The sequence below is a fragment of the Gastrolobium bilobum genome, unplaced genomic scaffold (assembly GCF_033153095.1).
Source record: "Gastrolobium bilobum isolate Gb01-03AN ecotype WA unplaced genomic scaffold, APGP_CSIRO_Gbil_v1 utg15403, whole genome shotgun sequence".
Taxonomy (NCBI): domain Eukaryota; kingdom Viridiplantae; phylum Streptophyta; class Magnoliopsida; order Fabales; family Fabaceae; genus Gastrolobium; species Gastrolobium bilobum.
Genome location: NW_026898870.1, coordinates 506,083 through 517,303, shown reverse-complemented (window position 1 = coordinate 517,303; position 11,221 = coordinate 506,083). Strand labels below are relative to the sequence as shown.

General features: G+C 35.9%; 2 protein-coding genes across 2 annotated transcripts; both read left to right on the top strand.

Annotated features, from left to right (window-relative positions):
- Positions 1-1,487: 1,487 nt before the first annotated feature.
- LOC133284916 (microtubule-binding protein TANGLED) lies at positions 1,488-3,032 on the top strand. The gene is made up of 5 exons (XM_061482051.1): positions 1,488-1,568; positions 1,660-1,802; positions 1,931-1,992; positions 2,119-2,649; positions 2,812-3,032. Exons 1-5 carry the CDS (start codon positions 1,488-1,490, stop codon positions 3,030-3,032), a joined length of 1,038 nt encoding a protein of 345 aa, XP_061338035.1.
- Positions 3,033-8,171: 5,139 nt separating this feature from the next.
- LOC133284926 (F-box protein At1g55000) lies at positions 8,172-9,546 on the top strand. The gene is made up of 2 exons (XM_061482062.1): positions 8,172-8,628; positions 8,838-9,546. Exons 1-2 carry the CDS (start codon positions 8,218-8,220, stop codon positions 9,210-9,212), a joined length of 786 nt encoding a protein of 261 aa, XP_061338046.1. The 5' UTR covers positions 8,172-8,217; the 3' UTR covers positions 9,213-9,546.
- The last annotated feature ends 1,675 nt before the right edge of the window (positions 9,547-11,221 follow it).

Sequence of the window (11,221 nt, the reverse complement as noted above, 5' to 3'; positions counted from 1 at the left end):
AGCTATTCTAATTTTTAGATGTATAAAACTTGTCTCCAAAAACACTTGGGTACAAACGCTCAAACCCTTGCTACAGTTCAGCAAGTGTAGTAAGCTGCTTGCACACGCTGTGTCCCTCAACTTCATGGAGAATTAAAGGCATGCAAGAATCATTTTCTAAGAGACGGATTCTGCTGTCAAACACTCGAAATATATTGTTGGGAATGGATGATGTGTTTAAGATTTTGAATAATTCAAAATTTTCTTGATCAATCATGCTCTTAATTACTAAATATAGGAAGCAGGGGATACTGAATGCATTTAATATTTATTTAATATTGAGTATATCCTTTGGATTCTCTGTACAAATAAATCTTTGGTGTTATTGTTACACCAAAGATTCAGTGCATTTTATCAATGAAAACATTACATGTCAGTCAAAATTCATTTTTCTCTGTGAAGTTTTTTCTCTAATACTTTTATTGATGGAACGCACTGAATCTAGGTGCAACAGATACCTAAAATTTATTCCCTCTATACAAAACACTGAATCCATATTATTCCGTTTGTTTTAAAGTACTAACGTGGGTCTTTTTTGAATTTCTAAGAATTATAATTTCAAAGAATTGGAATTTCAGAGAATCACAAGTTAGACTTTTTTTTTCCTAAAAAATTTAAATGAGTTTCATATTTTTTGTTAAGGATCAAAAGGGTATTTATTTTTTAATATTTCTTTGTTAAATATTAAAAGAATTATTTAAAATATATTTTACGAGAATATATCAAAACTCTTTACCAAATGTTGTTAGCTGATGGTTGCGAATTTCAATCACGCAATGTTTTTCTTCATTTTTTTTTTATTTTTTTTGGAAATTTTTATTCAGTTTCTCTTCATCTTTTTGGACTACGTACTACATGGTTTGGGTGACACTAAAAAAATCTGAAATGATTAGTTTCTTGCAAAAATGTGTATGAGGAGGTCATCAATAATAATTGAGATAATTTTTTATATACTTATTTTTAAAATATTTCAAAGATATATAGCGTATTTTTTGTTTTGCTTAATTTATATATGTATATTTTTTTTGAAAATACAACTCTTCAACTAAAAAATCTGCTTTATAATATTTTAACCCATATTTTAATTAGAAACTTCTTTGACTAATCGCAACACGCCTCCTTAATCAACCCGGGGCCCAAGGAAAGGAAAAAGGACTTTCCATATAGCCGTTGCATATACTCCACGAGGTAGACATACGTTACATAGATTCATTCGACCGTTGGAAAACAAACGTTACTTAGAGTTCGTGTTTGTTTGACTTCAACTTGGGTGCCAAACTTTTGGAACAGAAAGTTTTGGGGTCCGTTTGTCAGAGAGGGAGAGGGAGAGGAAGGAGAGTTCAGATTCAATCTTTGGTTTAGGTACTAGTTGGAGACATCGTTTGGGTTTGTGACTGAAAATTCTGAGACCCACCTCGTGTTTTTTTCTTTCCTCGTATATTCAAAAGATGGTTGCGAGAACCCCACCAAAGCAGAAGAAAATGTTGGCTCCTCTCAATCCTGTTCTGATAAGAGAAACACTCAACAAGGTAACCTACGTTAGTGGTAGTGATCTTCCCTATTAAAATTTTGAAGTTTTGTTCTATTCCCTGATCATTGAATTGTAACGGGTCTTTGAAGGTGGATCGGTGCATGGCTAGGCTGCAGGAACTTCAGTACACTGTGACTGGTGGAACCAAGGTGGTGTCAGGGGTTAGTCTCAGCCCTCGCAGCACCAGAGGTTATCTGAGAACAAGTCTCAGGTGCAAGCAAGAATCAGCCAGGTACATTTTTTGGTTTGCTTTAGATATTGTTTGAATTTGATGATTACCATATTTTAGCTTTAACATTTTGTTAGTTATTATTGCAAGTTGTGAACTAAAATGGTTTGTGTATCATTGCAATTCTGAAGGATCAAGAATGGTGCCCCAAGGAGATCTCCAGTGGGGAAGTTTCCCTTTCAAGCAAACACAGGTCTTGCTCTTTCTTTCTCTCTCTCTGCCATCTTGCAAAAATGAAGTCAATTTAACTGCAAACAATTATTGGCAGATCCCTTTGAGTTAATATGATCTTCCTCTTCACTTGCAAACACTTATGCAGGTGAATGGAAGCGAATGTCATTGCCAGCAATGCTTTTAGGCGAAACAATTGGAGAAATTTTACAGGCAAGTCAATTTGCCAGAGAAATAGTTTCAGCAGCTGGTAGGAAAACTGCTGCTGAGGACCCAAAAACTCCAGTGTCTCAAAGGAAAAACCAGAAAGTACAACACCATGATGAAAACACACAACTCAAGGCTAGAAGGAAGAAAGAGAAGCAAACCAAACTACAGGATGATGATGATTCACCATCACTTCAAAGGGCTCGTTCGAGAATTATATTTAAGGTTTCACCTCCAAAAGTTAGAGAATTTCATAAAGAAGATAACAGGTATTTGGCAAATAGGGTATCTCCCAGGCATAGGCCATGGGCTAGAAAGACTGTGCTATTCCCCAACCCTTTGTTCCTGTCCACTCATTCTTCAAAGTCACAACAGCAACAGTTTTGCAAGACCAGGTCCCCTATCATATCAAGAAATAGAGGAACACCACACAAGTTTTTGATTAAGTCTCCACCTTCAGCTTCCAAATTTCAAGGCAGGATCAAAAGCCCACCAACTTTGTCTATTTCACCCACAAGACCTACATGTTTGAACAGGAATTCTCCAAAGAGATCGAATGCATCTAAATTCCGACAATCTTTTTCTCCTTCAAGACTAGCAACCAGATTAGTTTCACCATTGAAGAGCAAGAAAACTGTGTCAATTTTACCCACAAGACCAACAACCTTGGGCGGGAGTTCTCCCAAGAGATCCACTGCATCTAAATTTCGACGATCTTTCTCTCCTTCAAGACTGGCGTCCAGATTAGTTTCACCATTAAAGAGCAACAAAACTGTACAAAAAAATGATGGGTTTGTAAGTGGACTGAAACAGCGCCCAGCATCAACAGTACAATTCCCTGCCCGAAGAATTTAAGGAGGAACATATACATTCTCTTTACGTTGGTTTGATGTCCATAGTTTGTATTTTCTGTGGGTTCTTTTTTTTTTCTTTCAGGCGGGGTGAGGTTTTTTCTTTATGGTGTTGTGTCCATAGCAATTTTTTCCCCATTCATTCAAGGAAAATCAAACAGTCAATGCCAACTATTCTTTGTTCTGTTCAGTATAATCTCGTTCTTTAAAGATGCAAAAGGAGGATGTCATAAATCACAAATCCAACAACAGATCAGTTGCTCAACCGAAGGTACATTTTCACAAATGCAACTGCAATTACGTTGATAAACACCACATGAAAAGAAAAAAGACGAGTGATTAATAGCCATTCTCGCGCTACATAATTCTGATTTTCAATATTCATAATACAATTTAAGCACCAACTTGAGACTGCATCCATCTCTCACTTAAGCTTTACATTAAGACTTGTCAAATGACAAAACTGTAGCAACAACTGCGTTTGCAATCCCAGACTCATGACGGCAAGATGAATGTCTTGGGAGTTGTTCCTTCTTCAATGTTCGGCTCACGCGAGGTTGGAATTTTTTATTTTTGGTGCAAGGCTCAAGGGTCATATCATTAATATCTCTCCATAAATGAAGGTATAAGGCTCAAGTAGGGGTGGCAATATGGGTTGAACCCGGCTCAATGTTCGGGAGTTGTTCCTTGGGAGTTGTTCCTTCTTCAATGTTCGGCTCACGCGAGGTTGGAATTTTTTATTTTTGGTGCAAGGCTCAAGGGTCATATCACTAATATCTCTCCATAAATGAAGGTATAAGGCTCAAGTAGGGGTGGCAATATGGGTTGAACCCGGCGGGTCAACCCGCCAAAACGGGGCGGGTTGGGTTGAGGTTTTCAATCCACTAACCCACCTCGACCCGCCCCGCCTACAAGTGGGTTAAACCGCCTACAAGTGGGTTAAAATGGATTCAACCCGCCGCGGGACGGGTTGACCGGTCGGGTTATATATTTTTTTTTCTTACAATTAGGTAGTATTTCATTAGTCCTTAAATTTTTGTGATATCCAATTTTTTTTTTATCTTAGTACTACTTAGAAAAAATTAAGAATAACAATTTTATTTATGACAAATGTTATCTATATATAAGTTCTTAGAGAATGTTTGACAAATATTAATATACATTTAAGATTGAGACTAAAAAAATATATAGAAGTGTGAAATAAAATAAAGTAATATTAGAAATATTCATAAAATATAATTTATTTTTGAATTTTAATTCTTTTTTTTTAATTGGTGGGTTGACCCGCCAACCCACCATAAAACGGGGTGGGTTCATTTTTCCAACCCATATTTTTTGGCGGGTCAACCCGCCCCGCTCCGTTTTTGGCGGGTTGGTGGCGAGGCGGGGCGGGTCAACCCAAATTGTCACCCCTAGGCTCAAGGGACACATCTTTTGAGTGATTCAATGTATAAGATCATCTCTCTCCCCTATATAAGCTTAGTGTGTGAGGTTTAGAGATATGAGAAAAAGAATTTGAATACCTCTAGAGATAAGTTAGAGTGAGACCTCTTTAGGGAAGTTTGATATTATCATCATTGTAGGTGAAGTTTGATTGTACCTCTAGTGAAAGACTATGGAAGCTTGACTATTGTAACCCATTATTCTTATAGTGGAAGTTTGATTCTGGGCTAGTATCCCGTTGGTTTTTATTTCTTCACATTATAGAAGATTTTTTCACGTTAAACAAATTGACTGTGTTCGTTTCTATCTCTCTTCTCTTGCATTTTATTTTTTCGCTTCCTCAATTGACTTGAGGGTCCGACTTGACCTAACAGTGGTATCAGAGTCCGTGTTCGATGGGTTCTGAAGGAGACAAGATGGAGACCAGTGGTGTACCATCCCGTTACGTACCAGTATTGTTAACATTGATTATGATATTAAGCTTAGTTACAATCACAACTGTTTCGCTTCCGCAATTGACTTGAGGGTCCCGACTTGACCCAACAGTGGTATCAGAGCCCGTGTTCGACGAGTTATGAAGGAGACAAGATGGAGACCAGTGGTGTAACAGCCTGTTACGTACCGGTATTGTTAACATTGATTATGATATTAAGCGCAATTACAATCACAATAATTCATTTATAAAAAATGCGAGTAAACTTTTTTCATTTCATTACGCGAACATTTAAAACAATAATAAAGCGTAATGAATAAAAGTTGTGACCGTAACTGAAAACTAATTGCGAAATAATAATATAAATTGCCTAAATATCATATAATACTTCTCTCAAATCACTAAGGGGTTCCCATAAACCTACTTAGCCAAAATTTCTTTTTTATGGTTTTAACTATCCGAACATGGTTTTGTATTATGATTACTACGGAAAATTCACTTGTCGCGCGCCTCTCATCTTTTAGTATGTTATTTTAGACTTAATTATCTTTCCAACAAGCTATCACACGCTCCAAAAAGTACTCGTTTGCTCCGGATATCACCGTTTGAAGTTGGGCAAGATAAACTGTCAGCCAACCTCAAACAGGGCTCCAAATATCCCTCACTCTTTGAACGATTCCAAACAAACCACTCCACCAATTGCTCTCAAATTTTTATACAAAAAACTAGACACCTCAAGCTTCAATTTGACATATCATGCACCTAATTTGACCAATAATTGGAGCAAGAATAATTTTCCCAAAAGCCGGTCGAGACAGCCCCAAGTACAGGGGACTCCAGGGCAGTCTATGTTCAACGACTTCTACAGGACAGAATGCTACTCCTATGGTTCTCAAATTTTGACACAAGGTAGTTGACATCTCAAGATTTAAAATGGTGTATGGTACGTCCGTATTGAACTTTTATGGAGAGAGATATGCTCTCCCAAAGTTCACTCAAAATCTGTCATTTTATAAAAATTTCGCGAGAGTCTCCTTTGTTTTTCCAACATATCCCACTTTTAAAAGTGTGTTATCTATCCTCAAATAGTACCTAATAAACATGGGTGGCACTCAAAGACCAGCAATGCCTTGGTGCTTGTTGCGAATCAAGATTTGAACTCTGACCCAATCAAATGTTTGGAAGCTCAATTGCCAACTGAGCTATCCTTGGAGTTTAATTTAAGTTTATTTGGTTGGACTACATTGGAGTTGGGACTTATTTACATATTTCAAACTCCAAAGTTTTGTATATTATAATTTAAAAAAAAAACATTTTTAAAATATTTAATAATCAAGTATGATCATAATTTGATCGTGTTAAATAAGAATGAATTAAAATAAAAGAATAAAAGACTAAAGCTAAATTTATATATTATCACATTATTATTATTTTAAAATAAATTGAAATGCTATCTAGCAACAACTGTAAAAAACCATTTCAATCCAAAATCTTAAGGTTTCGAATGAGAGCCTTTTTAATAATTTATATTATTCTCTAATACATTCTCTCATATAAGAGCCCTTGGGCTTAAAACATGAATATTACATAGGCATAATTTCTTCTTTTTTTTAAAACCTCGTGACCTTATGGTCACTGAGCTCTGATACCATGTAAAGAATCACTTTAATCCAAAACCTTAAGGGGGTGTTTGGTAGAGAATAATTTTTTTTTTACTAGAGAAATATAATAACCGGGGAAATGGTAAGAAAATCAGTTTGATGTGAAAGTTTAAAAAAAGATGTTTGGTTGATCGAAATATTACCAGAGAAATATATTTAAATTTGCAAAATTTATGTTCGGGAGAAACTTCGTACCTATTTTTTCACTTCTCCAGTTATCTCAAAATACCACATCTCAAGTGGTATTTTGTAACAGTGAATTTCATCCAAACATCAACACAAAAGTCATTTTCCCATTCATTCTATTTGTCTAGTATTTTTTTTTAAAACCTGAACCAAACGTGATATTTTTCAGTATCCACTTACACTTTTCCATCAATCCCAAAATAAAACTTCTACCAAACACTACCTAAAAGATTGTGTGAGAGTCTTTTTAATGATTTATTTTATTAGTATTTTTTCTAACTTGAAAGTTCCCCATTTAACTTTTTGTTTGCATCAATGTATAAAAAAAAAGTTAATCAAACAAAATATATTTAATGTGGGGTAACTACACATGGGATTAGTGGGACCAGGATTCCCACTTGCCCTCCTCCGTATCGATCGTGCCCTCTCTCGAGGCTCTCCTTCATAGAGGTGGCAAAGTGGCGCCCCGCCTCGCCCCACCCCGCCAAAAAATGAGTCAGCCCGTCCCGCCCTGCTTTTGAAAGTGGGCTGAAAAACTCAGTCCGCCCTACCCCCGTTTGGCGAGTTAGGCGGGTTGGCCCGCCAGTCCGAGCCTATTTTACACTGACCCGTCTCGACCCGCCTTTGCCCGCCATCAACCCGCCAAAAATGAGCCCGCTCCGCCCCGCCCCGCTTTTGAGATGAGTTGAAAAACTCAGCCCGCCCCGTCCCGTTTAGCGAGTTAGGCGGGTTGGCACGCCGAGCCGAGCCCGTTTTGACGGCTCTACTCCTTCGTAGCATCTTTAGTTATCAATCACTCTAAGAAAAATATTAATAACCCCACTATTTAATATTCTCATTATTATTAGGTGAAATCTCACTTGCTAATAAAGAATGTCCAATAATTTGTTGTTAACCTTTTTTTATATATTTGATTTTAATTTTCAAATATTTTGAAAGTTTTCATACTATCATCTAATTATATATTGACATATGGATATAATCATTTATCTATTTAAACAACTATTGTCATAGTGAAATTATTTTCCTAATTAAAAAAATACGATTAAATAAAATTTACCGTGGATGAAAACTAAAATTCTAATGCCATAGATATGAATCCGTGATTCATAAATATAACACATAAATTTTGTAGCTATATAAAATTTGTATAAATCAAAAATGAGTTTAATGTTTTTGATGCAAAAAAATTTTCTTACCCTATTTATATAAAAGTGAACGAGTTCCATTATAAAAAGAAAAGAGATAAAATATTTGTGATATCCACTAATTTTTATATGAGTATGAGAATTTTTTTTCTAACAAAAGCAAAACTATTTTTTTCATTAAAAATATATATTATTACATATATATTAATTAAATAATAAAAATAATCTTTTTAAAATATCTACATATACATGGATGATGGATGGAGGGTGAATACAAGGCATAGAAACTTGGACACATCTTTTCCCATTGCATAATCCATGGGTTGTTGTTGTGATGAAGACGATGGCGACATTCTTAGGCATCTCATGACTTCTAATTTCACTCCCGAAACCCTACCCTCTTCTTCTTCTTCTTCCACTGTAATTTCACCGATGAATTCTCATTTTTCGGCACTATCTTCCACCGACATCCTCCGAATCATCTTCGAGAAGCTTCCCGTCCCGGATCTCGCTCGGGCGAGGTGCGTATGCCGAGTCTGGAACTCGGTGGCCTCTCAAAGGGACATTGTGACTAAAGCTTTCCTTGCTCCGTTGAAATTGAAGAACGTGCTTGGAGACCCACTCTCTGGAAGCTTCTGGAGAGACAACACTTTGGGGAAATTCGCCATCTCCCATCGGGTTATGCGTGGAGACAGCGTCGCCAGTCTTGCCGTCAAGTACTCCGTTCAGGTGTGTCTGCTTCTCCGATCACATCTTAGGGTTTATGTTTCTCACCTTTCAACTCAAATGTTTTTAATTAAGTTTTTTTTTTAATTAAATTAAATTGTTGTCTTCCTTAATGTTCACTTATTGATTGAAAAAGGGAAATGCCCTGTTATAGTTGTGTGGAGTATATTTTCAAAATTTTCTTCTTTTTTTATATTTTAATGTTACGACAGGTAATGGATATAAAACGCCTGAACAACATGATGAGTGATCATGGTATATACTCAAGGGAAAGGTTATTGATCCCTATTAGTAATCCTGATATTCTTATCAACAGAACATGCTTTGTTGAGCTGGATGTGTTTGCTAAACGAGAAGTCGCAGTATTGTATCCTGATGATGTACCAGATAGAAGGAGTACATATATGGCATACAGAATGTCCTCTGAAGAAAGCAAGAAAAGGGTGTTTGATTCCTTGAAGAAAAGCATGCATGTTGATAATGACACTGCTCAATACTACTGGACTGTTTCAAACGGTGATCCACGAGCTGCCCTTGCAGAATTTTCTGCAGACCTTCAATGGGATAGGCAAGTTGGGCATGCTTAGTGTCTGGAATTTAATCTGAGGTTCATGGTTCAACCCTTGTTTGGAATGGATAATAAATAATTTAGAGGTTATGTGTCAGTCAAGTGTTTGCTTTGATATGTTTCCTCTTAAATCTATTCATTTTCCTCTGATTGATTACTGCTTGAGTTGTGAATCGACTGTAATATTTGCTCTTCTCCATCGGAGATGTGAAGTATAGAGTAAGTCACCTCTTGCTGCGTGATAGATTTCAGTCACTAAAGTGGTGAAATGCGTTGTAATCTGTTTATAAGTATACCTATATATTAAAACGATGTATTATTTTTCAAACTGCAATTGAAACTACTGGTCATTCTATGCTTAGTGAAATTAGTACAGAAATATTTGATTTTGTTTACACTTTTCAACTCCTAAGCATCCTCATATTTACCAGTACGGATCAGAATTTGTATCAATTATAGTCTGGTCAAAGAAAACAATGGGTACGAGAATGCATTATCATATCTTTTGTTGAGTGTTTTTTTTTTTAATCCCCGGTATTATATTATGAGACGCGATAGATGCTCAGGAAGATATTGGGTAGAATTTGAGCCGTTCAGAAGCTTAAGCAAGGTTATTCAGTGACTTCATTAAGAAGGATGTGTGAGGAATCAGAATGTATTTGGAAAACAAGTGTTTGATATTCTGTTCTCGTCTTTTCTTTTTGGAATAGTTCATGATTTACTGCTTTTTTGAGAATGTCTGTGGTGCTGTGCGAGAATTAGTGATATTGTTGCCTCCAATGGCAAAAAGATGATTTGATTGATTGATCTCAAGTCAGAGCCACATGCCATTCTCGTATTACTCGTTACCACAGAATGTCGATGACATGAACATTTTCTCAGGCAGCGAGTTTGGTTCAAAACTCTAAAACTTCCATCTTCTTCAATTTTTAGGCTTTGAAAATTTTGGACCTTCTCAAATTATTCATGCCATTTATTTGCAATTGAAAAGGTACAACGGTGAAGGAATAGTTTGCTTTTTCTTTTTCGCTTTTTTAGTTTTAGATACTTCAGTTTCAAAGAGAAACAGGGAAAGAGATCGAATCCCAAGCAAGAGATCTGTGAGCAGCAAGAGCAAGAGATCTATGAGCATCAAGGGAAATGCTGTAAAATTATGAGGTGTATGGTAAATGAGAAATTTTTTTATTCTCGGAAATTATGAATAGCTAAAAGTATTATCAGGAATATTAACTCAAATTTTTTGATTATATGTTTGGTTGATAGTTAAATATTGCAGAGAATGTGGTTTAATTTTACAAAATAAACCTCTATAACCCAGCTTTCAGATTTTTCAAGCACGATAAAAAATAAAAGTTTTCTATAAGCACGATTTCCAGACTTCTTCAAGCACGACATAAATTTGGGTTTTTGCAATGGTACATCTTGGTGATTTTTTGACCTCGTTGGTTTTCCTTCACCCAAAGCACCCTATATTTGAGCACCTGCTCCAAAGTTTTTCATTCTCACACGGAACTTGCTGTTAACAACGACATACAGTTGCATAGTTACAAACTCGAATACTATTACAAACTCGAATATTACATACGGAACTTGCTGTTAACAACAACACCTGCCTCGTTGGTTTTCCTTCACTGAAAGCATCCCATTTCGTCGTGGTCGTGGTATTGATGGAGAAACATGTGATGTTCGAATCGCTGAAGGGTTCAAGTTGTCAGTGTTGTTGCTATGACCCACGCTAGGGTTTTAACAATAGTATTTTTGTCCAAAAAAATTGAAAACAATTTCTCATCAGTGTGAATCCAAGAATACCACACACCTCATGGTATTCTAACTTGCGAATCCGTTTAACAAAATAAAATTATGGAAATCTCATTTTATCGAAAATTTTTACAATATTTATAGCAAACATGAGTAAATAAAATTTTTATTGTCAATTTTACGAAAATTTAAAATTTATCTCTCTACTAAAAGCTCGTTCAAAATAGTTTGATAGCTACTTTTAAATAATTAGTTAAAAGAATAAACTAA